General features: G+C 45.2%; 1 protein-coding gene across 2 annotated transcripts in view; it reads right to left on the reverse strand.

Moving 5' to 3' along the window:
• The window catches only part of LOC128340819 (protein eyes shut homolog), a 130,526-nt gene that overhangs the window by 19,212 nt on the left and 84,446 nt on the right, over positions 1 to 26,868 (reverse strand). For both annotated transcript variants that reach the window (XM_053286547.1, XM_053286548.1), the window contains 6 exons: positions 25,849 to 26,021; positions 22,753 to 22,935; positions 20,018 to 20,184; positions 15,785 to 15,929; positions 11,567 to 11,741; positions 2,024 to 2,196 (listed from right to left, as the gene is read on the reverse strand). In XM_053286547.1, coding sequence (XP_053142522.1) covers positions 2,024 to 2,196; positions 11,567 to 11,741; positions 15,785 to 15,929; positions 20,018 to 20,184; positions 22,753 to 22,935; positions 25,849 to 26,021 — 1,016 coding nt within the window. The remainder of the gene's footprint in view (positions 1 to 2,023; positions 2,197 to 11,566; positions 11,742 to 15,784; positions 15,930 to 20,017; positions 20,185 to 22,752; positions 22,936 to 25,848; positions 26,022 to 26,868) is intronic.

The following is a 26,868-nucleotide window of genomic DNA, read 5'->3' on the forward strand; positions in this document are numbered from 1 at the left end:
GCAGCTTGCCAGTCACTTAAAAAGGGAGAAGTTGTACTTTGAAAAACCTCATGATAACTCATGATGCTGCCAGGAGAAGGGGAAAGGGAGGTCAAAGAGTTTAAAGCAGACATAGTGGGCTTTTTCATTACAAAGCTGCCACTTCACTACTGATGCTTTCCTAAGTTTCACTCACTGACGCAGGTTTGTTAAGAGAAGAACCATGAAAACCTGTGTGTGTGTGTGTGCCTTCTGTTACATGGATCAGATAGGAGTCATTTGTACTTGAAGTACAACCCATGAAGGATCAGAGCACTGCTAATTAATCATGTTATCAGCAATTATCTGCTAATCTGTGAAGTGCAGCTGGATCCTATTCTGGGCTTAGAGGCAGGGGCATAGCTAGGGGAGAGGTGGCCCATGTTTGCCCCTCTCCCCAGCAACCCCTTGGAGTGAGAGAGATAATGAAGAAACTAGGGAGGGAGGCAGTTGGGAAGCCTGGGTTCTTTGAACCCATCAGCTCAATTACAGCAACACCCCCGCTTAGAGGGTACTCAAACTATATATGCCCCTTTAAGAAGAAATCCAGGGGCCACAGCAATATTCATTTCCATTACAATAATTAATTTGAACTATAATTATAATTATAATACTGTAGTTAGGAGCATGAGATAGGATGTTCTCTGTTGAAAGCCCACCCTCACTCTCAAATCTTGATCCTCCATTACTAATGAGAGTTGTGATGTGACTGTGATGTGATGACTATTTATTCAAAAGTGGGTCTGCCCCAGTCATGTAGATGCAAGGGGTTGAGGTCTGATTGTAAGAACAAAAGAGGTGCAGGGATTGGTTCTGAGCATTCTCCATACCCTGACATCATTTCCCCCTCAGTTGGGCTCTGATACGAATGAGCCCTTTTGGGACGGAAGTGCCTAGGAGGGGTTGCAGAAAGGTAGACAGACGCAGGGAGGGTTCAGCACCCCACCCACCATGCCACATCTTCCTCTTAAAAATGGACTCTACCTGCTTCTTTATACGTGACTGGGGTAGAAGTGTATGAGTCTGTTGCCATCATGTCTAGTATGACCCAGTCCTGGCCTTCTTCACATGATTGTTCTAAAGATGATTGAGATGATGTATGCAAATACTTTAAAGGGTTAGGGGGAAATTCAGTCAATAAATTGGGAAATTTAAATGCATTCGTATTAACACTTACCAAAAGAAGAGAGAGACTTCCCCATTTGCTTTGGGAGCTCTCCAGAGAGTGGATGAATCCAACTAAAATCAAGCAATTTTTAGACCTGTTGATTTCAATGGACAAGTTAATGTATATTTCTCTTCCATTGAATTCAAAGGGACTGAAAAGGGCCTAACTGGCTGAATTGTAAATTTTAGCATTCAAGATATTTCTGTGATGGCAATTTGTGTTATTATTTATGAAATGTTTTTTAGTTAGCAAAATTTTAAGATTTACTATTTTTATTGCTGTCATCCCCATAACAACCCTGTGAAGCAAAATTCAATTATTTCCTCTGGTAATTTGCCTAAACTACACAAGTTGTCTACTTCAGAGACAAGATTTGAACTTGGATCTTCTAGTATCTCTCTCAAAAGTACACACTTTCTTTCAAAGCAAATGAATACCTATCCATTTTGTATTTATTTGTGTTGGGGTGCTGGAAGCACAGGTTACTCACTCCTAGTGCTGGAGTTTGGTGCCAATCAGTTCTGTGTTTTGCAAATCAGTTCAGTTTGGTTTGAATTGGAGAAAGTGCAACTGTGCCCTATGTGACTAGCAACTAGGGTTGACAATGGAGATACGTGTGTGTGTGTGTGTGTGTGTGTGTGTATGTATTATACTAGATAGATAGATAGATAGCAAGCAACTAGGGTTGACAATGGAGATACATGTGCATTTAAAAAAAAAATCTCAGAGAAACTTCCTCCAACGTTCCCTGAGCAGAAACATTCAGATTAACAAAAACAACAACAAAAACCCAAACCCCAAACCCTGGCAATACCACATTAAAGGTCTCTCCCATACCTTGTTGACAGTTGACTCCAATGGTTCCTAATGGGCAGTGGCAAGTGTATCCTTCCGGCAGTGGGATGCAGGTGGCACCTTGGCTGCACCTATGTGGTGGGATGTGCTCGGGATCGCACACGGTAATGGTCTCTGTGCAGAAAGCCCCTTTCCAGCCAGTGTGGCAAAGACAGCTAGGGTATGCAACAAAAGAGAGAACATTAGGACAGTCTCCGTAAAAAGCTAACACATTATCAGCCAATGTTTAAGATAGCTCCACCCATCACTTTTCCATCATATGTTGGAGATGGACTTCCAGTGCATCAACGTTTTGCACCAACTATCCTAATGACCACTAGGGGCATTGGGAGTAGAGACTGCAACAACAACAAAAAAGATTTCTCGGTGTTCTTGCACAAATGCACCAGCGGGGGGAAGCGTAAGTGGTCTGTTTGCAGAAGTGAATCTGTCCTCCAAACTCGTGTCACTTCTCCTCTGGAACACTTCATGTCTCACATGTGTATAGCACCCCAAACTTGCCAGAGGTTTCTCCAAATTGGAGGAGGAGCCCTGACACTCACTTTGCCCGTCTCCTTTTGGGAATGTCCAGCAGGCCAGCCCTTTGCAGAAGCAATCTGGAGATGTGGGGGGGGCAGTGGGGGGTTGCTCTCAAACCTCAACAAGCCTCCCTGCAGGCTACAGCTGGATGGGGTGGAGAGGTGGGGGGGGTGCCTTGCCTCGCACCTCCTCCTTCCAATGCCAGTTTTGCTCCCTGGTTCCTCCATCATCATCATCATCTCCTCTGCTGCTGGGCACCTCTGTGAATCCAGCCCCCCCCCCTCATGAGTTTGGGCGACATTCCCACTCACTTCATGGCACTGGCCTTTGAGCAGCTGTGCCTAGAGCAGGGATCTTCAAGGAGAAAGGCGGTGCCCAGTGCCAGCTGGCTCCCACCCCTCTTCCTCGCCCCTGCATCCCCTGCATCCCTTGTTTACCATACTTGAGATCTGTTGCTCACTCCTCATCTTGATCCGATCACTGGCTGGCGTCTCGTCGTGGGATGAATTTCATGCCCACTCAAGTCTCACCCGCATGTCAGAGGGAGCTGCTGTTCACTCCTCAGCTCAGAATTTCTCATGAGAGGGAAGGGAGCCTCCCCACCATAAGCAGTGCCTACTGCCCCCTCCTTTATCCCCCCACCAGTCAAATAAAAATTATTTTATGATTGAAAATAAGCATCCAGACCACACTGCACTGCAATGTATCAAACACAGGGCAAGGCTTCATACAACAGAATAACACAGTACTTTCCTGCACAAGTTTTACAACGTTATAGGGGCAAACTGCATCAATAAAACCCAAATAAAGGCATCAGAAATGTGGACGGCACCCTGGTGACAGCGCGGTGACCATGATGTCAAAAAGGGAAATGTGGAGGGGCACTTAGCAGACACATTGAGAAACCGTTGCAGTGTGCAATGTGGAAAATGCCCAGGTATCCCACTTCCTTTCTTGTTGTCAGAGAGCCATGAAGACAATGTATTCAACAATTATGCTAGGTGTGCACCATTGACAGCTAGATTTAGGATTTGCCTTCTCACACACAGCTGGTGTATGCAACTGATTTCTGTATGGAAGCTTGCTTTGCATGCAGATTATATTCATAGATGATGTTTCCACTAGTGCCTTGTAACACATAAGACAGTAATAATATATTTCAGTTTGATTTCGCAAAAGACCTGTGAAAGCTGTTCTAAAATCCCATGTTGTCTGTATTTACTTCAGAGATAGGTTCAAGCCATCAGCATTTCTAAAACTGAGGCATCTGACTGCACAGCAAAAATAGGTTGCTTACCTGTAACTGATGATCTGGTAGAGATCCGTCGATATCCATAAGAAGGTTCTGCGCCTGCACAGGAGCCATGCGGTAGCCATGCCTGAGCTAGTCGAAGCGCCTAGGCCATGCCCCCACACAGAGCGTGCAATTTAAGGCGTGCCCATGGCACGAAGTCCCTCAGTGCTTGGACAACCGCTGCGGAGGATGACCATCCATATAAATGGATGAGTTCATCCAAAGGTAAAAGACAGAGTCAATGGCAAGGGCATGTACACCTGTACACACATAGAGGCAACACTACTGCTGAGGGGAGGTTGGGAGGGTCTTATGGATATCGACAGATCTCTACCAGATAATCAGTTACAGGTAAGCAACCTGTTTATCTGGATCGAGATCCGTCGATGCCCATAAGAATGGGGGTTTAGCAAGCTCCAGTAGGAGGACGGGAGCAGTAGTAGCTATTTAATACACTCCTCCCGAAAGTGGCCTCCACAGCAGAACATACATCTATGGCACAGTGCTTTACAAAGGGAGGCTCTGAGGACCAGGTTGCTGCCCTGCAGATGTCCTCAAAAGTCACGCCTGAAAGGTGTGCAGCTGAGGAAGCATGTGCCCTGATGGAATGGGCTTTTATTGCTTCTGGTGGTGTTTTGTTCTGCATCTTGTAAGAAAACAGGATGAGTTCCACCAGCCATTTCGAAAAACATTGACGGGAGATGGGGGTGCCCTTAGTAGGGCACTTGTAAGATATAACAGTCGTGTAGAGGTGCGAAAGTCTTTAGTTCATGACATGTAATACAATAAAGCCTGGCAAACATCCATGGCATGCAGAGATTGTTCCAGGGCAGTAGTGGGGTTCCTGAAGAAAGTAAGGAGAATGATGTCCTGATTTAGATGAAAATTGGACACTACCTTTGGAAGGAACCCAGGATCCAGGTGCATACGGGCCTTGTCTGGATAAAAGGTCGTATATGGAGAATCCACTCGTAGGGCGGTTAACTCGCTTACACATCTGGCCGTAGAGACAGCAATCAAGAAGGCCGTTTTCCATGACAACAGTCTTAAGGTGGACATGGTCATGGGCTCAAAGGGAGCTTGGGTAAGTGAAGACAGGACTAAGGACAGCCTCCATGGTTCTACCAGCGGTTTGATAGGAGGATAAACATGCGAAAGTCCTTTCAGGAAAGCTTTGCTCAAAGGGTGTGAGAACAGCATTCTCCCCCACTCCCTGGATGTTGCGAGGACAAGGCAGACAGGTGAACTTTCACTGAGACATTGGCCAGTCCCCTGGCCTTCAGAGTTGTGAGGTATCGCAGGACCTCCCGTACTGAAGCCCTTTTGGGGAGAAAGCCTTTGGAGCATGCATAGGTCTTGAACCAGCACCGCTTGCTCATATAATTATGCCGTGTGGACATTTTCCGCTGGTTAAGTAGGATGTGATTCAGCAGATTATCTGCCAGGTGGTCAGGCGGAGTGTGTGAATGTCTGGATGGAGAATACAACCTCCATCTTGTGTGAGGAGATCTAGGCGGTAAGGCAGGTGTTGGTAGCAATTCCTGGACAGTCTGCGTACCTGTGGAAACCAGGTTTGCCTTGGCCACCATGGCGTCACTAAAATGCCATTGGTTGGTTCCTCTAGTAGGCGTGCCACCATCCTGGGTATCAATGGAAGTGGGGAAAACATGTACGGTGTCTCCTGAGACCAGTCTAGCTGGAAAGCATCCCCCAGAGAGTGACAGTTGTGGCCCACTCTGGTGCAATAGCGGGGCAGCTTCACATTCGTGGAGCCAGCAAATAGGTCTATAGTGGGGTACATCCACAAGTCAAAGAGTGGGGCCAGGACATCTGTCTGAAGCTCCCATTCATGCTGTCAGTCCGGTAGGAAGACTCGACTGAGGTCGTCCACCAGGGTGTTCTCTAGGTCTTTGATGTGTATTGCCAATGGGGTAATCTGATGCTGAATGCACCAGTGCCACAACTGGACGCTCAGGGCATAAAGACTGTGGGATGCCATCCCTCCCCGGAGATTGAGGTATGCCTGTGCCATCATGTCATTGAGCTGGATCTGGACAACCCATCCCTTCAGGATCGGTAAAAATGCCTGCAGGGCTTGGAAGACTGCCAAGAGCTCCAGGAAATTGATATGTAGAAGGGCCCGACGTAGGGACCATTTCCCCTGGATCTTGTGACCATTGCATAACCCCGTCCTGTTTGGGAGTAGAATCCGTCTCGCCTGCTTGCCTATGACTCTGGGACTATTGCCCCCTTCTCCAACAGCTCCCTCACCTCTGCCTGTAGAGTCCTTGAAGGTGGAGTGACTCTGACCTTTGTAAACCGGAGTAGTGATCTGAACTCAATTGCATACCCTGAGGTTATGATCTTTAGGACCCAACGATCTGATGTTATGTGTTGTCATGCGGGGGCATGGCTGGCCAGCTTGATGGTAAGCTGGGACAGAAGGATGGAATGACCCATCGAGGCAGTTGTCATTGCCCCCACCAGTGGGAGAGGGGAGTTGGGAGGTGTCAGTGGGCAGTCCTGTATTTCAAAGTCACTTCTGGGTGTCTTGTGGTTTCAAACGCTGAGACTGGGAGGCCTTAGGCTTTTGTTGATAGGCCCATTTGCAAAAGGATGTATACGTCTTTCTAAAGTCCCGACGATTCTGACCCCAGAAGGGAGGCTGGTACTTCCCATCGTTGGGCTGGTACTTAGTAGTTTGTGAAGTGGAAGGATGTGAGGTAAAGGTGCTGGCAGTGAATTTTGATTTTTGTTTTAGCTGCTCCATAGTCACATCTGTGGTCTTGCTGAAGAGACCTGTGCCATCAAAAGGTAGCCCTTCTATCTTGTCTCTCATATCTTGTTGTAGGCCTGTCGACCTTAACCAGGTATGCCTATGTAGAGTTATGGCCTCCGTCATTGCCCGTGATTCACTCTCTGCTAAGTGTTTGGCAATGCTGAGCTGTCTGTGTGTTAGCTCTCCGTAGTCTTCGAAGGTTTGCGGAACCTGGTTCTAACATCTTGTGGCGAAAGTGTGTCCAGATCCCTCTCCAAGAGCCCCCAGAAGCTGTGCATGTATTTTGCCATGCAGGCCGCATAATTTGCCACTTTAATTGACAGACAGGAGGTCGAGTAGACTTTCCTCCCCAGCACGTCCAATTTCCTCCCCTCTTTATAAGGTGGGACTGTATGATGTTTCCTACTCTTCGAGGAGGCACAGTCCATCACTAAGGAATTTGGAGCTGGGTGTTTTAGTAGGTATCCGTTGTCTTTATCTTTCTTCGATGTGGGGGTGGACGTGTGCAACACTTCCCAAGCACATTTTGCTGCTCTTGTGATCATAGGTAACGTTTGGCAAGGCCACAGGCGCAGTTGATTGCAACCTCAGCATAAAGTTGTATACTAGATCATCTATGGTAGTAATTTGGGAATGAATGTCCAGACCCAAGGCATCAGCCATAACTTGAACGTGCTTATGATAAGCCTTAAGTTCATCGTTTGGAGAGACGTAGGTTGGAGGCATCACATCCACAGGTGGGTCCACAATGGTGCCTTCTTCCTCTGAGTCTGATTCAAAATCAGATAAGCCATAGTGTTCTGAAGGAGAACTCGGGGGAGGGACGCTCCTTCCTGTATCAGCGGGAGTTTGAGTCTCAGCAGCCGCAACAGGGGTCACCGGCAGGGGGTCCGTTTGAGTCGATGTAGAGCGAACTGACACTGAGAATGTCTGGGATGCACCTTAAACCATGTCCAAGGTGTCAGTCTGTGTTGTTGATGAGTTATAAGTATGAAGTTCTGAGCGCAAATCCCTTGCAGGAGGCTCTGTGGAAGAAAATGTCATGGGTAGCCAGGGCCTGTTACCCTCGAAGACATAAGGCGCTACAGGCAACGTGGTTCCCAGATTGGAATGGCCTAAATCACAGCTATGCCAGATAAGTGGAGACCGCAAATGGGCTGCTGTCAGAGCTGAAATTGAATGCATCGCAACAGTAGACACCACCCATTGTTCTGGGTTGACATCTGCTGGTAGGAAGCCCTTGAATGTTGAGGTCAAGTGCTTGCTAGACGAGGAGTCTAGCAGGGAGAGGAGAGATCAAGTCACTGATGGCAGATTCTCTTCCGCGTCAACATTGATGACTTGGAACATCGACAGCGGCACACGGTATCTTGGGGTTACCTGTGTCGATGAGGAAAGGACTGGCGTGTGCAAGGTTGATGGAATTGGAATAGCAGCAGCAGCCGGTGTTGATGGAGTGGAGGAAGCAAGAGGCATCAGCGCTGGCGAGAGTGAACGTGCTATCGGCATCATCACGGCCAGTGATGTTGACAATGAGGCGGCATCTATGCTGATCAGTGTAGATGTCGAGGGGCCGTGACTTGCAGCAATCAGCACTGACGTTGGTCGGCATTGAAGGGCTGAACAATAGGGCTGACGTTGACAGTGGCTGAGTCACTGGGGCCTGTACCGCAGCTGGGGATGGGGTTTATTCCACGGTTGAGGCTGACGTTTGTTGTTGCTTGTCAGGTGGTGAATCAGTAAGGTTGACAGCGGGACGCTTCGCTGATTTTCGATGTCTTTCTCCTGAATCCAATAGGTGGACCGACCCCTTCGAAGTTGAGGCTTCAGCCAACCTCGACATCAACATTGTTGGCTTCGTGGTTGGTGTTAAAGAAGCCTTTGACATTGATGCCAGTTTCGAAGCAGACTTTGATGTCGATGGTGTCTTAGACGTCGACAAGACAGCTTTCAATGATCCCAACGAACCATGCCTTGAGGTTGAGAACGATTTCAAATTATGTTTGCCCGATGTCGACAATGGAGGAGCTGAAGACGATCTTGGCATCATTTTTCAAGCTGCGGTCGATGCTGATAGGCAAGGGGTGCCCGGTGTCGACGGGCTCAGAACATCATCATAGATAGCCGCCCGAAGGCAAAGTGCCCAATTATTTCGTGTCTGCTTCGAAAAAGACAGACAAATTTTGCATGCGGAAACATTATGTTACTCACCAAGGCACAACAAGCAGAGGTCATGAAGGTCCTTTGAGGGGAGTTTCACCCTACAGCCTTCATACCATTTAAAAGATTTCTTCTCCTCAGCCATTATCGTCGTTCCGTAGAATAGTCAAGTCTGCGCAAGGGTCAGTATCCAAAGGATCGTCGTTAGCCAGTCCAAGTCAAATAAACCGAAGGAATTGTTGTCAGCCGTTCCAAGTCACACAACCAAATGTAGTCCGTCAACCAGTCCGAGTCAAAAGTCCAATAATGAAGAATAAGAGGGGATGAACTCTTCTTAAAGAGAAAAGAGGAACTTCCCAACATTCCAGGTGGCAGACCGAGGTCCAAATGCAAAGGCGGACAGAAAAGAACTGAGGTACTTCGCACCACGGGCACGCCTTAAATAGCACGCTCTGCATGGGGGTGTGGCCTAGGTGCTTCAACTAGCTCAGGCATGGCTACCACATGGCTCCTGCTCAGGCGCAGAACCCATTCTTATGGGCATCAACAGATCTCAAGCCAGATTGCACTATTTCCCATCAATGCACAGAAATCTCTACGTTTCAGCTGCTTGTTCACACTACATGCAACTTGTGTGTCAGATAAAACACACAAGATAGATATTCCCTAACTTGAGAACTTTTTCTTCCTTTGTGTATCAAAGGTGATTGGTACTACTAATAGATTACTGAAAGTTCTAGAGACCTATTAAAGATGCATTTCAAACTGTAGATTTCTACCTACAGGAAACATAAGGGTTTACTCAGCTGATAAGCAGAATATGAAGTTTATCCTTAAAAAAAAACAACCACACACACGCACACTCCACAGGAAATAGTATACATTGATGCACTTACTTAAATCAGCAGTGCCATCCCCATAGCAACAGACTTTCCAATTTAAATGCACTGCACATAATTTCAGAATGGAGGTGCTGTCACAGTGAAGCAAGTTTTTTTTTTTAAAAACTCAGAAAAAAATCCCTAGGAGGAAATTATTTCTGGGAGACAAAATGATGTTTGAAAACAAACCGAGACTCCCAGAGGACAGAGTCCTTCAGAGGAACAGTGCTTTTAATAGAAAGAAGGAGGAGGAAGATGTCTCCTGAATTCCTAGGAATGGAGAAGGCAGGCACTGACAGGAAGCAACTGCTGACAGGAATCACAGACGTCCTGTCTGTTCTCAGCACTGACAACCTGCTTTCTCCAAGTGTGTGGAGGACTCAGGGAGCCGTGGAACTGATGCAAGATGACTCTGGGAAAGGCACGGAAAAGAAACACCTGTTGCCTCTGTGGGGATAACCTGCCATTCAGGGAGTGGTTGATATGGCTAACAGAAGCAAAACTCCCTAAATAGAGTTAGTCTGCAGTTCCTAATTTAATAGGGAAAGGTGATCAAGCTGTAGCCAAACTTCAAAAGCAGATAGTTGCCCCTTCACTATGCCAGAAGAGAAGATCCAGTTCTACCCCATTTGACAAATGGCTTGGGGAGGGGAGTCATGCGACACTTTTCAGATGCAGGGAGTGCAGACAGTGCCATGTTGCCCAGCTTCTTCACACTGCTTCTCTTTGGGGGTTGGTCTGGCCAGAGACAGAGGCACAGCTGGGGGTTGGGCTCATAGTGGCAGCAGTGATTGTGAGGGGAGGAGCTGGACGTGAACCAGGATTACAGGGTGGGGGCTGCGGGCAGCTAGGAGTCAGTGGTTGAGTTCAGGAAGTGCTTCGGACTGGTGGTATCAATGATAGAAGCACACAGGAACCTGCCTGAGACTAAGGCATAAGCTTCACCCACCTAGCCTAGTAGTGTCTACTCTGGCTAGCAGCAGCTCTGCAGGGTTGCAGGCAGAAGGATTTCCCCAGCTTTTTGCCCCTGCTGTCTTTGGTCCTCCTGAGTGGTGATGTTGAAGACTGAGCCTGGGACCTTCTGCATGTAAAGCACATGCTCTACCATGGAAGTATGGCTTTATTCCCAGTCAGACCTAGAGATGGGAACTGTGGTGGGAAGGAAGTGCCAGGGCGAAATGGAAGCTGGGTGAGGGATTAGTGCATGCATTTTAATGGGAGTTGGACACACACCTTAGGTTTACTTACTTATTTATTTATTTGTCAAATTTATATACCGCCTTTCATTAAAACAATCCCAAGATGGTTTGCAACAAACAGATATTTACATTTTATTTATTTGTTATTTACAAACAGAGACATGACAAATATCTCTAATATTTGAGAACCACAGTGTAAAGATAGCAGGGCTATTCTCATGATTAGCAAAAATTGGGCTAGGAGAACCTAGCCCGATTTTTGCTAATCGTGAGAACCAACGGGCTTGGCTGCGAGCCCGGTGGTTCTAGAGTGGGTAACCTGCTCAAGAACCCCTGCCCTTAGCCCGGGTTTGCAGAACGGGTGCTCCACAAACCTGGGCTGCCTGATCGTGAGTAGCCACAGTGCAGCTCCGCACCACAGCTACTCGTGAGTAGACCCCCGGAGGGGAGGTGAAAAGCCGCCTCCTGGCTCCGGGGGTCTCCCCAGTATGCCCTGCATGCTCGTACAGGGCATACTGGGGCTTCCGGGGGCCGCGTGGCCCCCAAGCTCCCCAGCCCTCGCCAGGTCCATCACGGAGCCAGCAATCATGTGGGCGGCCGATCTGGCTGCCCAGGGCTTCCTCGTGAGACCCAGTCCAGCAAGAAATGGATGCACTCTCAGTGACTAGAAGACTGAAATGCTGTTACACTTACTAAACAGTAGAGCCAGTTTCCACGCATGTCCCTCCATTTCTGCATTTTATCATTTGACATGGAGACTTTTCACACTGCCCAACACTGCGGCCAGCATTGGGATGGCCTTCTGGAATACCTGGTGCTTTGTATGGCTGATCCCATCTGGTGCGAACTTGTATGTCAAAAATGCAGCCTCAAAAAGAAAGAAAGAGACAGAAAGGTAACACCCTGGAAAGATAGGCTTAAGAAACAAAAGAAAAGTAAAACAAATGAGTTTGCTTGATTTTCATCAGTGAATGTCACAATGGCCATTTATACAGCCAATGTGAATACAGCCATTTATTAGACCATCAGGTAAAGTCTGCTCAGGCAGAGATGATATAAAATGTGATTATATAGGCTTGCATTCTATGCAGGGTCCCAGTGATTCAGGAGTGGGGGACGTTCACTGGTTCCGTGCTGGTCAACAGCCTGTGCTCACAGCCTGTCTGCTCGATAGAGAGGCTCCATGGCTACTAAGAATTGTGCCATTGCTGTAGTGATAATTCACCCTCTTGGAATGATGAGACAGTGCTCAGGAAGTTTTCCACACCTGGGTTTTAGTCTGCATCTCCCCCGGAATGGAGGGTGGGCATTCACATATTTAACCTGAAGCCCCTGTGAGCTATTGGGGAGCACTTCACACACAATTTGGGTTCTGTTTTTTAAAAAAATCATGCATTCGAGTGTAGCCTGATTTATATCTGGGGTAAAACACATCAACTTTTTGCATCATTGTTTTAGGGGGGCAACTTCGAACACATAGTAAAGCCTCGCAGAAAACCCATGGTAAAACCTGCTGTCTGGGAAAACTCCAGGCTCGCTTATACTGTGGCTAAGAAGGATATTGCCTTCAGAACCCTGCTTGGGAGGCATCTAGTGGGTCACTGTGAGAAGCAGACTGCCTTGTGGAAAACAGATGGATCTTTGGTCCAAAAACCCAGCAGGGCTTTTCTTAGAGTGTTTGCCTCAAGTACAAACCAGAGTTAATGTAAATGTGCATTGCTGCCCCCCCCCCCCAACAGGCGCGGCTCATGAACGCACCTCCGGGGGGCGGCGGGGGGCAAGCTTCTTTAAGGCAAACGGAGCTGGTGCTCCATGCCTCCCAGCAGCCCCTGCAGCAGGGAATTTATTTATTTATTTATTTATTTATTTATTTATTTAACACATTTTTATACTGCCCTAACCCAAGGTCTCAGGGCGGTTCACAACAAATACTAAAAACAATTTAAAACAAATAACAAATAATGAATTGCCTCCACCACTCACCTGGCTGCTGGTGGGGGCTCGCCTCCGCGGGAGCCAGATGAGTGGCGGAGGTGATTCCCCACCATGGGGGCTGCTGGGCGGCATGGAGCACCAGCTCCGTTGACCAGCTCCGTTTAATGCAAAGCATTACTGGGAGCTTTGCAGAGCCACAGCGGGGAAGGGGCGGCAGGGAGGTCTCCTGCCACCCCAATTACTCTACTAATTACGGCGCCACGGCGGAAAGCGGCGGGAGGGGTAAGTAAACCCTCCCGCCGCTCTTAAAGCGACCCCCCACCCCCAATCCGGACCACCCAGGTCCGGACCGGGCCGGGCCCATCCCTAGCGCCTGCCCCCCAAATGGCAGCTGTGCATCTGGGTCCCTCTTCTCTCACTGTAATGCCTACCTAGGAAAATGCATGATGATGTGTATATTTGAAACAGTGAAATACCACAGTTTATGCACACATACACTGTTCATCATAACTGATTCAATATATGTGGTTTTTGTTCTTGAGTGTCTGTAACAGCATCCAAAACATCTTGTAAGAAGCCAGTCTTTGTACTGGCACAGCCTGGGGAATGTGCAAATGTCATGGAGCCAGCATGGTGTAGTCGTTAGAGTGCTGGACTAGGACTGGGGAGACCTGAGTTCAAATCCCCATTCAGCCATGAGACTAGCTGGGTGACTCTGGGCCAGTCACTTCTCTCTCAGCCTAACCTACTTCACAAGGTTGTTGTGAGGAGAAACCTAAGTATGTAGTCAGGGGCGTAGCTAGTGGAGAGGGGGCCCGTGTTCATCCCTCTCTCTGGTGGCCCCTCAGAGTGAGGGAAACAATGAAGAAAATAGGGAGGGATGGAGCTGGAGGGCCCTCAGGAGCTGGGGGCCCATGTTCTTTGAACCCTTTTGCTCACTTATAGCTACGCCCCTGTATATAGTACACTGCTCTGGGCTCCTTGGAGGAAGAGCGGGATATAAATGTAAAAATAAATAAAAATAAAAATAAATGGAGACATGAACCTGATGTTTGTGTGAGCTATTTGTCCCTTTGGCAGTTTTCCTGCATTTCTCATGAATAAAATAGTGCTCGATGCTGCTGCATTTGTTTTCTCTCTAACTACATTGCACAGCATTGATAAGCCCCTAGTATTCTGACCTGTAGGACTCGTGAACTGTGTTTGATTTAGGATGGACTGTGGGAAGAGCAGTCAGAGATGGTGCGATTCTGATACAGAGCATCTTTTAGTCACTTTTACCCAGCCGTATACTCTGCTGATCCAGTCGGATGAGGTTGATAATATCTGGCAGAAATAAAGCACGTTCTGTTCCTGAAGTGGTGCTTCATGACCAAATGAATGCAGCGAAGAAACATAAGTAAACACCCACAGAAGAGCACAGCTCGTTCCAAAGAAACCATAATAGGCCCATCATGGAAAATAAGGTGATGCTGGGGCTGACAGTTGGCTTAATTGTTACCTGCACATTGTCCAAATACAGAAACAACACAGTGCTCAAATGTAAACAAAGCAGTTTCTCAGGGTGTTAGAGAACAGCTCTGTGCTCAGCCAGATGCATATGTATCTTTCATCTTGGCGAGAGACAAACCACAAGCATACTTTCTAGGGAATACATCCCATTGAAATCTGTGGGGCTTAATTCTGAGCAAACATGTTTAGAATCACACTGCTGAAGATCCTTTTCAAGATGGTAAGCAACACACCATTTTCTCTGAAATATATATTCATCATAACTCCAAGCCAGCAATGTTTCTGTATGTATTTTCTTGCATGAGCCCATGGACGCTTGGATGAAAAGTGCTCTGTCTGGAAATACCCCTTATGATCAAGGCACTAGAGAACCTTGTCCTTTTGCTATTGTGCTGAGAGAGAGATTCGCCCCTGTGACTGAGCTGATATGCCATCCCAGGGTAGAGGTCCCTACATAGAATAGCAGTGCATATGCCTTGTGCCCAAGCTCAGGATGGGCCCTGGGCATTTTTCACACAGGGCTTTTAGCTCTCATTCCAGAGGAAATGCAGCATGCACATATTGGCCAGATTTACCCCAAAAGTCTCTGCAAGCTATTGGGGAGCTCTTCACACACAATTCGTGTTTTCTATTGTGCGTTAGAGTATAGCCCAATTTATATCCAGGGCTTTAAAAAATCAACTTTTCGTATCAGTATTTTGGGGCAACTTTGAACTCACAGTAAAGCCTCGCAGTAAACTCGCGGTGAAGCCTGCTGTGTGGAAAATGTCCTGGAGGAAAACACCTGGAGAAGGGCAAAGGCGAGAGAGCCCCCAACGTGAGAGCACTCACAGAATCCCCGATGCTGTTTCAAAGGCTTCCCAGGTTGTGCTTTTGCTTTACAACAGTGAGGGGATGCTAGGTCAAAAGTGGTATATGATTCTCTTGGATGCTACTCCCAAGCTGGCTGGAGCCTGGTGTAAAGTGAGTGTGCCCACACGAGTGACTTCTATGAAGATATGTCTTTTCTTTAAAAAAAATGAAAATAAAACCTGTTTCTAAGCATAATGCAGTACAAATTATGGGTTCGATCCAAACAACCACAAAGGGAATTATGGGTTCGATCCAAACAACCACAAAGGGAACAACCACAAAGTAACTGAAGGTCACTTTCGTCCCTCTCCTCCTCATTGCAGCTCCCCAAAGCCTGCTCTATAGGGATGGATGGTGAATCTATCAAAACTGAGCGAAGGCATCTTACATGCATGGAAGCTCCCCTCCTGCATAGGGCCTCTCTGACGATCTGCCCAATTTTGGTAGATCCCCAATACCACATGCCATCCTTTTCTCAAGGATCCCGATTCTCTGGAGAGGTTTCTGGGGAGGCACAAGAGGCTGCAGTGGAGAGGAAGGGCAACAAAGTCTGCTTCTGTGAGCTTCCTTCCATTTGCAGTTGTTTGAATCCAACCAAATATTGTTTCTTACCTTGAAAGCCATTCTTAAAATTGCATCCTATTGGTAAGAATTCCGGGATGTATTCAATGTAACCTCCTACATAAAACTGACTGAAGACGTTGAGCCCAACCAGCTTTCCTGGAGATGTTGTAGTTTTATTTTTATGATCATCCACCTTTCAGAACAAACAGTCACAAAAAATAAAAACTCTGTAACTCATAGAAAACAGATCAGGTACTTCTCATCACTGGGTCCACATAGTGCCCCCTCCAAAAGCATATAAATTAAATGCTGTAGGTTTATTCTGTAGTCTACGAGTCCATTTTCAAGTAAATGGAAGGTCCTAAATTTCCAAGGTGGTGAAGCAGAGAACTTCTGAGAGTGTGCTTGTATGCATAGCTTGGAGAAGAAAGAAATGAAATCAAATCAAATGAGACAATCAGGGATATCAAAAGAGAGTTTGAGGAATATTTTGCTAAAAGTATCAAGGGGAATAATAAAAACTTCTTTAAATAGATCAGAAACAGGAAACCTGCCAGGCATTAGATGACGAGGGAATGAACAGGATTATTTATTTAGCTAGTATATTTGTATGCTGCCCACTACCAAAGTCTCTAGGTGGCTTACAACATTAAAATATATATATTTTTTAAAAAACCTTAAAACATATACAAGTTCAAATTAAAATAGCTAAGCACCATTAAATAGCTAAAAGGTTTGGCTGAAGAGATGTGTCTTCAATTGTTTCCTAAAGGTCAACATATTAAAGAGAATATGGAGACTGCAGAGTAGATGAATGAGTTCTTTGCATCTGTCTTCAGAGGATATTGTGCATATACCAATGCCTCAGCTGAGCTTCTTGGGGACAGAGGCTGAAGAACTGAGTCAAATTGAGGCAATGAGAGATGATGTTTAACTGCCTTGAAAAGTTAAACATGAACAAATTACAAGGGCCAGATGGCAACCCAACTGAGAGTTCTTGAAAAACTAAAATATGAAATAGCTGATCTCCTAGCAAAAATATGTAACTTAACCTTACAATTGGACTCTGTACTGGAGGTCTGGAGTGAAGCCACTGTAACACAAATTCTCAAAAAGGGATCGGGGGAGGGGGCTGTCAAGGAAATTACAAGCCAGTTAGCTTAACATCTGTTCTGGGTAAATTGATGAAAAACATACATAGGGATAAAATTGTCAAACATATAGAACAGGCCTTGCTGAAGCAGGATCAGCATGGCTTCTGCAATGGTAAATCTTGCCTTTCAACCTTTTGGAGATCTTTTGAGAGTGTCAACAGGCATGGGGATAAAGATGATCCAGGTGACATAGTATACTTTGACTTACAATTTATTTATTTATTTATTTATTTATTTATAAATAAAATTTAGCAATCATGGGATAAAGGGACAGATTCATGTGTGGATTGGTAACTGATTGAAGGACAGGAAACAGAAGGTAGGTATAAATGGACAGTTTTCACAATGGACAGAGCAAGAAGTGCTCCTTCTGGTTCACTTGGGATCTGTTCTGGGACCAGTGCTTTTTAATTTATTCATAAATGACCTAGAAGTGGGGGTAAGCAGCAAGGTGGCCAAATTTGCAGATGCCACTAAACTATTTAGGGTGGTAAAATCCAAAACAGATTGTGAGGAGCTCCAAAAGGATCTCCCCAAACTGGCTGAGTGGGAGATAAAATGGCAAATGTGGTTCAATGTAAGTAAGTGTAAATTGATGCACTATTCCAGATTAACCCATTAGCGAAGGTAGCATTTGCTATGGGCCTCGCACTTTCAAGGGCCCTGCACAAAATGTTTGAATTGCAAGCTTTTCTCCTATTCCTTCCTATAATCTCCTCTTGTGTCTGGAGATCTCTCCTCCTCTCAACTTCGGCAATCCACCCTAGAGAAAAGAGCCATTGCAGTCTTAGTGTTCACCAGTTACCCAGCCCTCGTAGCTTCATTCATTCTGTCCTGCCCTCTCCCAGCCTTATTGGTTCTGCTGGAGTCTTGTGCTCCTCCCTGCTTGGAATTGGTATGTAACCACAGAGCTAAGGATGCTACTGGTCTCGCTCGAAGAAGGAAAGTAAAACATTTTGTATAAACCAACCCTTTGCTATTTGTTCTGTTTGTGTGTGATCTGTTCCTCTTGGTCAAGTGTTTCTCTCTTTCCCCCCACAACCCCATGAACTGTGTGTGTACATGTAAGAGAAGTCCCACCCGTGTGTGTGTGTGTATGTGAAAGTGAGTTTTAAGCTTCTTCTTTTAAATCATTTTCAAAGAATGCCAAAATTGTTCTAGTACAAATTTGTAAGAAAAGCCCTTCCGATCCCACCTTCTTGTGAGGAAATTAGTCAGCAGAAATGTATTAAAAGCTTTAAAAAATAATCGGGGGGGGGGGGGGAGGGGAGGAATGCTTTGACAAAATGGCTGTTTATAGCTCTAATCTAGTCTCTGTGTTTTTTTCTCCCCCCTGCCCTCCTTATTAAAAATATTTATATGCTGCTTTTTTAGCAACAAAGTTCTCAAAACAGTTTAGATAGCAATATATGAGGAAATGGTTCTCTCTCAACATGTTTCCCCTTTGAATCATTGCTGTTTTGTTTTGCTTTGTGCTTGTAACATGCTCCCCCACCAAAAGTCTATTTTTGTATACTTGCTTCAAAAAAACCACTTTGCAAATCAGATCACCTCTGTACGGGAGAGAAGAGGGAAGAGTGGCAAGAGTATCCATAAAAAATCTGGTATTGGCAGGTATGTCCAGAATTTCTTCTATAAATACCCCCTCCCCCCCAAAAATATAAACCAATCTTTCAGTGTATTTTTGTGTAAAAAGTAGTGAATTCAGCTAATTTAAGTGGCAGGGCAAGGGGTGCGTGTGTGTGGAAGAAAAGGAACGAGAGAAAGAGCAGAGAGGAGGAGGAAGACAGAAGGTGGTGTGAGGTGGGTGCAAGGCTATGTGTGGCTCCCCAGAGGTGCATCAGAATCTAATCTGGCCCACCACCAGATTTGTGTTTTACACCCCCTGGCATAGTGCATTTGCAAGAGAGAGATAAAATCCAAGCCCCAATATTTGTATATGTGGGGGGGGAATCTTTTTTGGGGGGGAATTATTGTTGCATCCCTTGTAATTTCCTGCTGGATCCACCCCGGGCTCTTGGAAATTTCTTGTCACGCTCACTTTCCTTACAATGCTGGATGAGATGGTGATGCCCATGTCCCACCACCCTGCCCCCAGTACCCTGAAAGGTGCTAATAGCCTTATCCACTGTTTGCACATTAAAATAGTAGCTTTTTAAAAAGCCGATCCAAGGAAAAACCATCTGCTGTTAATATCAGAGCAAGATTTACTCTGGGGATGAATTTGAATAAGAATATTTGTTTTCATTTGTTTCATTCATTCATTCATGACTCAGTGAATTACTTCACTGTGCAAGTAAATTATATTTTAATATTTATGTGCATTTTTAAAATTTAGGGTCCCTTCATAACATATGCTACAGGCCCCACACTAGCTTAATCTGGCCCTGTTGATGCACATTGGGACCAAAACAAAAACTTCACATATACACTGAGCTGAGCTGCTGATGACTAACCAGGAGGGCGAACATCCTGTGTGGAACAGGATGCTGGACTAGATAGGCCTTGGGCCTGATCCAGCATGGCTGTTTTTCTGTTAGGGAAGACTAAGGGGAGATATGAGACCTGTCTTCAAGCAGCTGAGGGGCCATCACATAGAAGAGAGAGAGGATTCATTCTCTATTGCAGGGGCAGGGCTACAGGATTGTAGTGAAGGGCTCTCCTTTGCTAGAGGTTTTTAAACTGATCCTGAATAGCCATGTGTCAGGGATGTTTCCTGCTCTTGGCAAAGGGTTGGACTTGAAGACCTCCAAGGTCCCAGCCAACTCTTAACACTATGTGATTTTAAGTAGCTCTGCATGTGCAGCAAGATATTGCATTTTCCCCCTTTCCAGTTGCACCTATGCTGGAAGTCATTCTCAGCGTTCCCTAGAATGTCCAGAGCAGCTTGTGAGCATTGCCGGGAGTGGGGGTGGAGAGAGAGAGAGAATGCTTTTGAAAGTCGAGAAGAATGGCTTATTCGGTTGTGGACTTCAGCACGCAGAATTGTGGATCAGAGTGAAAGCAAATATTCTGAAGTTTCTGTGGATCTATTTAGAGGCTTGTTTACAAAGCAAGCCGAGCAAAGGTGGCCTCTACAGACTGTAAATATCAGTTCTATCAGTGGCGTTTCCAGAATCATTGTTACCTTCAGCCAGCCAGTCTGAAGAGATCTGCCAAGGCTGACCACATGAACATGGCGTGTCAGATCTACTGGCTCACTAATAATAGTGGCTGTTCCAGATCCCAGGTTGTAGCTGTGAACTACCCGGCCATTGCGCAGGCCAAGCACCAGGAAATCATCTCCATTAAGACCTGGAAGAAGAATAGTTACAGAGATATATATGTATTTACTTCTCTAAAAATTCAAACCCCACAGACCCACCTTTTCCCACAGACTCAAGGACGTTAACAAAAATAAAAAGAATACAAGAATAAAAACACAATGGCTTACATGGTGGGCACACCAAGGGAGCTGTAACGCTCCATTGTGGGACAGCAGCAAAGCTGGAAGATAGCCATGATGCTTTAAAAAAACAGCCGCTGCACAACTGCATTTATCACCTTTTGTGCTGATTCTGGGGGTGTGCTCAGCATGGGGAGCAGATGTGTGGCGGCCCCTTCTCCAGGCCAGGCCACAAAGCGCTTTCTTCACCTGCTGGCTGCCTTTTCCTCCTTGCGACTGAGAAAAAAGAAGCATCCATATGGCAAAGAAAACACTTTTCCGGAAGGAGAGGGTGAGAGGCTGCTGTGTGTTTGTTCCCTTTGCCAGCCACACCCCTTGCATTGGCATGAAGATGGAGGGCGAAGGGGGCATGACCAGCGCTCTCGGTGGCCTTGGTAGCTTGTCCCTGGGTTGCCACCGGGACCCCTGCTACACTCCTGCGTAACATTTTAAATCTCGGACCATCCAACATGCAGACCAATTGGGTGATACTTTCCAGTCTAAGGTGAGGCAGATTTCAGAAGACATTTTTTCGTGGTTGAATATCCAAGAACTAAATTCTGTGAGAATGTGTGGTATCCCAAAATAATCACACACAATATTAAGTTACTGGAGTTTCTGTATGGCCTATGGCTGTAATAAATTGTTACTGGACCTGGAGTCAGGAAAGCCAGCTGTATTTAAAGTATTGATTTCAAACAACAACCACCAACCAATGAAGAGCATACCTGTGCTAAAAGTAGTCAGATAAAATGAACAACGTATTAAACAAATGTTGTGGGACGATCACAGACTTTTTTGGGGGTAGGAATAGGAATTGAGGTTCTTTTGTTTGGAGCATGTTAAATGTAATATAATTGGTAGGACAGAAGGCAACTGCTTTTTTTTATATTTATCAGTCGGTTTATTTATAAACTATTCAATGTGACACTATGCAAAAGTAACTGGTCTCTGTGCTTTCTAATATTTCTTCCAGCTGGTGCTGTGATGCCCCCTGGTGGCTACACACAGATTTTTCATGCAACTCTTACTTTCTCTCTGTATTCTGTCACTTAACTTAAGAAGAAAGAATTTTAAGTCTTTCCACATGTTAAACTTGCCCTGATGTATCAGTACAATACTAATCTGGAATGCAAGCTGCCAACTCAGTGGAACTAGTTAGTGCAATAACCATGCAGCAAGTTTGCATTAGCACAGTGAGTGTTAGTCTGGATGTTGGCCAGTACCAATAGCTGCTGTGCTAAAGTAAAGGTAAAGTGTGTCGTCCAGTCGATTTTGACTCCTGGAGCCCACAGAGCCCTGTGGGGATTTGAACTGGCAACCTTCTGCTTGTTAGTCAAGCATTTTCCTGCTGTGCCACTTAAGGTGGCAGCTGCTGTGGTAGCAAAATGTTATTTTATGCATGTCTTTCTCCTTTCTGTTTTGTATTCAAATCCAGGTGTAAAAACACATATTGCTTCACATATAACCCCTGAATTCGAGTCAGGCCTTATCCCTGGAACTTATTTTCACTAGATAGAACATGGACACATGAAACATCCAATAAAGAGAAAGGTCTTCCATTCATGGCAAAGTACATTTCTCTTATTACCAAGTCACTGCAGACACCTAACACCCTTTGGGGAGGAGAGCTAGTCTTGCAGTAGCGAGCATAAATTGTCCCCTTTGCTAAGCAGGGACCACCCTGATTTATATTTGGATGTCGGTCTCCTTCCCCCTAGGGTATGGGGTCGTAGATCAGTGGAAGAGCATCTGCATGCTTGCATGTAGAAAGCCCCAGCTTCACTCCCTGGCATCTCCAGATAGGGCTGGGAAACACTCCTGCCTGAAACCCTGGAGAGCTGCTGCCAGTCAGTGTATACAATACGGAGATAGATGGACCTATGGTCTGACTCCGTATAAGGCAGCTTCCTATATGGGATTAAGAAGAAGGTGCCTAGGTCAGAAGGTGTGGCTTTTTTGGTCTTTATAATGTATGAAGAACCCCCCCCCCCCGCAATAACAACAACTGTAGTTGAGAAGAAAGAAAAACAAGTTAAAATAATCGATATAGCAATACTAGATGACAGCAGAATAGAAGAAAAAGAAACAGAAAAAATAACAAAATACAAAGATCTACAAGTTGAAATTGAAAGGCTGTGGCAGAAAAAGACCAAAATAATCCCAGTGGTCATTGGCACCCTAGGCACCCATGTTGAAGAGCACCTCAACACCATAGGGGCCACAGAAATCACCACCAGCCAACTACAAAAAGCAACTTTACTGGAAACAGCCTAAATTTTGTGGCGATACCTATAACAACAACAATATTGATAACAAAATTCTGGCATCCCAGGTCCTTGGGAAGGACTCTATGTCGGGATAAAACAAATCAGTCAATAACACCTGTTTGACTGTGCAAACAAGAAATAATAATAATAATAATAAAATTAATATACCTTGGCCCTTCCGACCAGTGAAAAATATCAGGTTATCTTGGAGTGATGAGTTGTGGTTTGCCAGCTGAAATTTCACATGGAATTCATAGTAGAGGCTGATATTTGGAATTGCTGAATAAGCCAGGAATGAGGTATAGCCAAAGGCATCTGTACCACTGAAGCTAGGATAGGTAATATTCAAAGCTGTTTGAAAAGAGGAACATCATCTATTCAGGTAAAAGAGACATGAATGCATTCATGCAAACAGTTCTGTTTGAGGAAGGATAAAACCATTCTTTTAAATAATTAAAATAATATTAGCAAATTAGTAAATTAATGTTGTGAGAATAATCACACCAGCATGCATAACATATGTCTATATCTCACTGACAGAACTTGCAACTTTCTGTCCCCTCTCTGGAGACGATGTTTTGACATTCTTGCTGGCAAGTTGCAGATAAGGGAGAGGGTGTGTGAGTGGGAGGAGCTGTGCTCCGTCATAGTTGATGGCCTTTTCAAAAAGGTCTTCAGATCTGTTTTTGAGCAGATTCATTTTACAAAGAGCTGGAGGCAGGAGTGGATTTAAACCTCTTCCTTACACTGCCTGTCATGTGTGCTCCAAGGGATGATGGGATTAAAAACAGAAAAACAAACTGACTGACATGATGCACTGTGCTCTGGCACATCTGTGCACTGTGTCGGGGCTGCTGTGGACTCTGCCCTGACGTTGCAGGGAAAGTGTGGCTGCACAATCAGCACTAGTGCAGTTACTCCCATCCAAGATATCAGGAGTCACTGTGGTAGCGCCGATCACACAACTGCTCATTCTCTGCAGCAGTGCTGGGCCTGCCTTATGAGTCTGAGCATTATGTCACCATGTGCATTAGGTCAGCCTGTTTATTTAAAATTTGATACAGAGGCTATGCATCAAACTTTGCTACATATGAACTTGTAAATTTTCTATATTTTACGAACACTTCACACTTGGTGGGCAATGCAGTGCCAAAGGTTTTAAGCCTTTTCCTAATGTCATCAGTCATATGTGGTGGGCCACTGTATGAGACAGGATGCTGGACTATATGGGCCTTGGGCCTGATCCAGAAGGGCTGTTCTTCTATATGGGCACTGTGTTTGTTTTTAAACATGTGGGTCCCTTTAAAACTTTGCAGGTGCATAAAGCTTGCAAGGAGCTAACTTTGAAAAGCACACCCTACAGGGCTGCTTTCTTCATGGCTGGTGGGTTAAGGGAAGCAGCTACTGCAAGGGTTGGCCTATATCTTGCGAGTAGGCCAAACAAATCATTATGAGGGCCAATTTTTCATTTTATAAACTGAAGAGGATCATATCATAACGTCAACCACAACGTTTTTGTTGTTAACAGGCCAGTGTTTTTATTTTAACCCATTCTCTGTTACATGTCTGCTCCCAGCAGGCTGCAGTAAGGGGCTGGCAGGAATTTCCTAGCCCAAAATATCCTGCTTCCTTTCTCAACTGCTTCCCTTCTAGAGCCTGAGATTCTCTATTTAGTTCTATTACACATAACTACACATAACTCTATTTCGTTCTGTTACACATAACTGAGCCATTCTGGAAGGGTGGTATAAACATTGAATATATAAATAAAATAATACATAGATGACATATTTAATGTATTGTGTAGTCTGGCAGCAGCAACAGGCAAGACAAATGTTCAGATTAAGGGGGGAAAGGTTGAAAGCCCTTAATGAAACCCACAGGCCTCCCTGTTTCCTTCCAGTTTTAGCCCAATCATGTCCCCACCCCTGCATAAAGGTGAAGTGTGCCGTAAAGTTGGTGTCGACTCCTGGCGACCACAGAGTCCTGTGGTTGTCTTTGGCAGAATACAGGATAGCTTTCCAAAAACAGTAGCTAAAGTCATCAGGATAAAAGTATCTTCCAGCCTCATTGTAATTTGAAAGCAGGTTCTGGATTCCATGGGTCTTCACCTCTAGACCCAGACTAGAGTCCAAACAATCCTAAATGGATCTGTCTCTGTACACCACTTCTCACGGCTTCTTTCTATGCGACACTTATCAAGGTGATGGAGTGATAAGCACCATTAACTAATTCTGTTGTCATCATAGACTTCAGAAGCTACTCAAAACACCATCTAGGGGCATTGAGAACCATGGGGACTACTTCTCTCATGGTTCTCAGCAGCCTTGGACACCTATTCCCATGCTCACAGCAACTGCCAGTGGTCCTGGATGCTACTGAACATGCTTATGGCTGTGTCATGTGCCTGAAGCCTGAGATCAATTATTGGTGCTCTCCCCACTGCTCTGCAAGAGTCAGAAAGATAGGGAGAGATGGCTTTCAGTTGGGGAAGGAATGACTGTAGGTCGATTTGGAAATGGTTCAAACCAAGATCAGATTATATTTTGAACAAGTATGGACCCACAATAAAATGTTGCAGTATAGAGATCGTGAGACAGGTTATATCTAATGTAGAAGGTTGCGGGTGTTGTGGATCACTATTTAGATCCTCCTGTTCTTTTTGCTCAAGGCCTCATCCTCTGCTCCTCATCACTGAGTTCCATTAGCTCTGACCACCTGATTGTCTGTTAAGTTTCCTCTGAGTCTATGAACATTCTCCTTCATTATGTAATACTGGGGAAGTTTGGGTTCTTTTGGCCCCCTTAGGATTTTTTCTCCAAACCTTTGTGAAACCAACATGTCTGCTGGTACTTCCCACTTGCCTGCAGGTGTTCCGAATGCACCCATAGGGATTATAACATTTGGCTCGTTCAGAAAAAGATGGACATTCTATGAATTAATCTGATTTAATGGGACCACTTCCAAATCAGACTTGAGGGAGTTTGCCTAACACTAATTATTATGCATCTACCTTTGTTAATCATACATTCTGTCCTATCTTACCTTTGTTTGCTAGGCACTACGGACACATGCTAGGAATAAACAAGTGAACTCAACAGGCAATTGAGAAAGTAAGCAATGAAGTTGATTTGTGTGGCAATAAAAAGGCCTTGTCATCATCCAAAATGAACCAGTTTACTTTGTTAGCTTATTATATTTCCACTCTCCTTCTGTTCCCATCTGCTGTGACAAAGCACTTGCTAAGTTCTTCATCCCTCTTACCATCATTACAAGTAATTCCGGTCCTTCCAAAGGGACAGAGACACACAGCCTCATGGCTGGATTTTGGAAAGCAAGTTGCTCCATTTCCACATGGGTTCTCCTCACAGTTTGAAAATTGACATAATTTTCCAGAATAGAGTGCAGAGCATTCACAGAACCAGTTCTCTGTATCGCTGTTAAAGTAAAAAAAAAAAAAAGGGAGGGGGAATCATTAAAAAAATATCAGAGTGTACATTAAGACTCTGCCTAAGGGAAAGGGCTGGTCCCCACCCACCCCATCCTTCCACCTTAAATCCAATAACACACAATCCGTCTGTCAAACCTGTGGATTCCTTTGCTTACCGTTCAGATGTATTTCAAAGCTTCTGCACCGTCTCCTGAGCACAAATAGCTCCTTTATTATTTATTACTGCTTTAGTTTAAGGTTTCAAAGTCTTTAAAATATTTCTAGTTTTTCTCACTGTTCATTTCTTAGTGTATAGTTTTTTCAGGGCTTCTGATTAAATATTTGTGGTGTTGCCTCAGTAAAATGCTCAAAATAACTGTTCTGTTTTCAACTCTTAAAAAAAGCATGAATGAGAAAAGGAAACAGTTTACTCTCTATTTTGTCAAAATAAAGCTTTGACAAAGCAATGGAGAAATATAGGAGAGCTAGAAGCTGTAGCTGAGGTGATTCTGGACCAGAGCAGTTAATATTCTCTCCACATCACCATCTGAGACCAGAATGAAGTGTTAATGCACTTGATCCTCTTTTCGCTCTCTCTTCTTTTTCTCCCACATGATGTTATCATTTTGTGACTATCCCTGGTACCTGCACCACTTTATTGGCCACATTTGTATGCAACACAAAACTGGTAAAGGGGCCTCTGGTTTCAATTTTTGTTCACCCAAATGTGGGCAACTACAGTTTAGGCAAAAAAATGGACCTGCAGTTTCCTTCCCCAGACTCGGATTTGTACCTTTGGTTTGCAGTGAGGTTCACCTCCGGGACCTCTGGTTGTGCAGTGTTTGCATTATGTC

This window comes from Hemicordylus capensis, chromosome 1 (genome assembly GCF_027244095.1).
Source record: "Hemicordylus capensis ecotype Gifberg chromosome 1, rHemCap1.1.pri, whole genome shotgun sequence".
NCBI classification, from domain to species: domain Eukaryota; kingdom Metazoa; phylum Chordata; class Lepidosauria; order Squamata; family Cordylidae; genus Hemicordylus; species Hemicordylus capensis.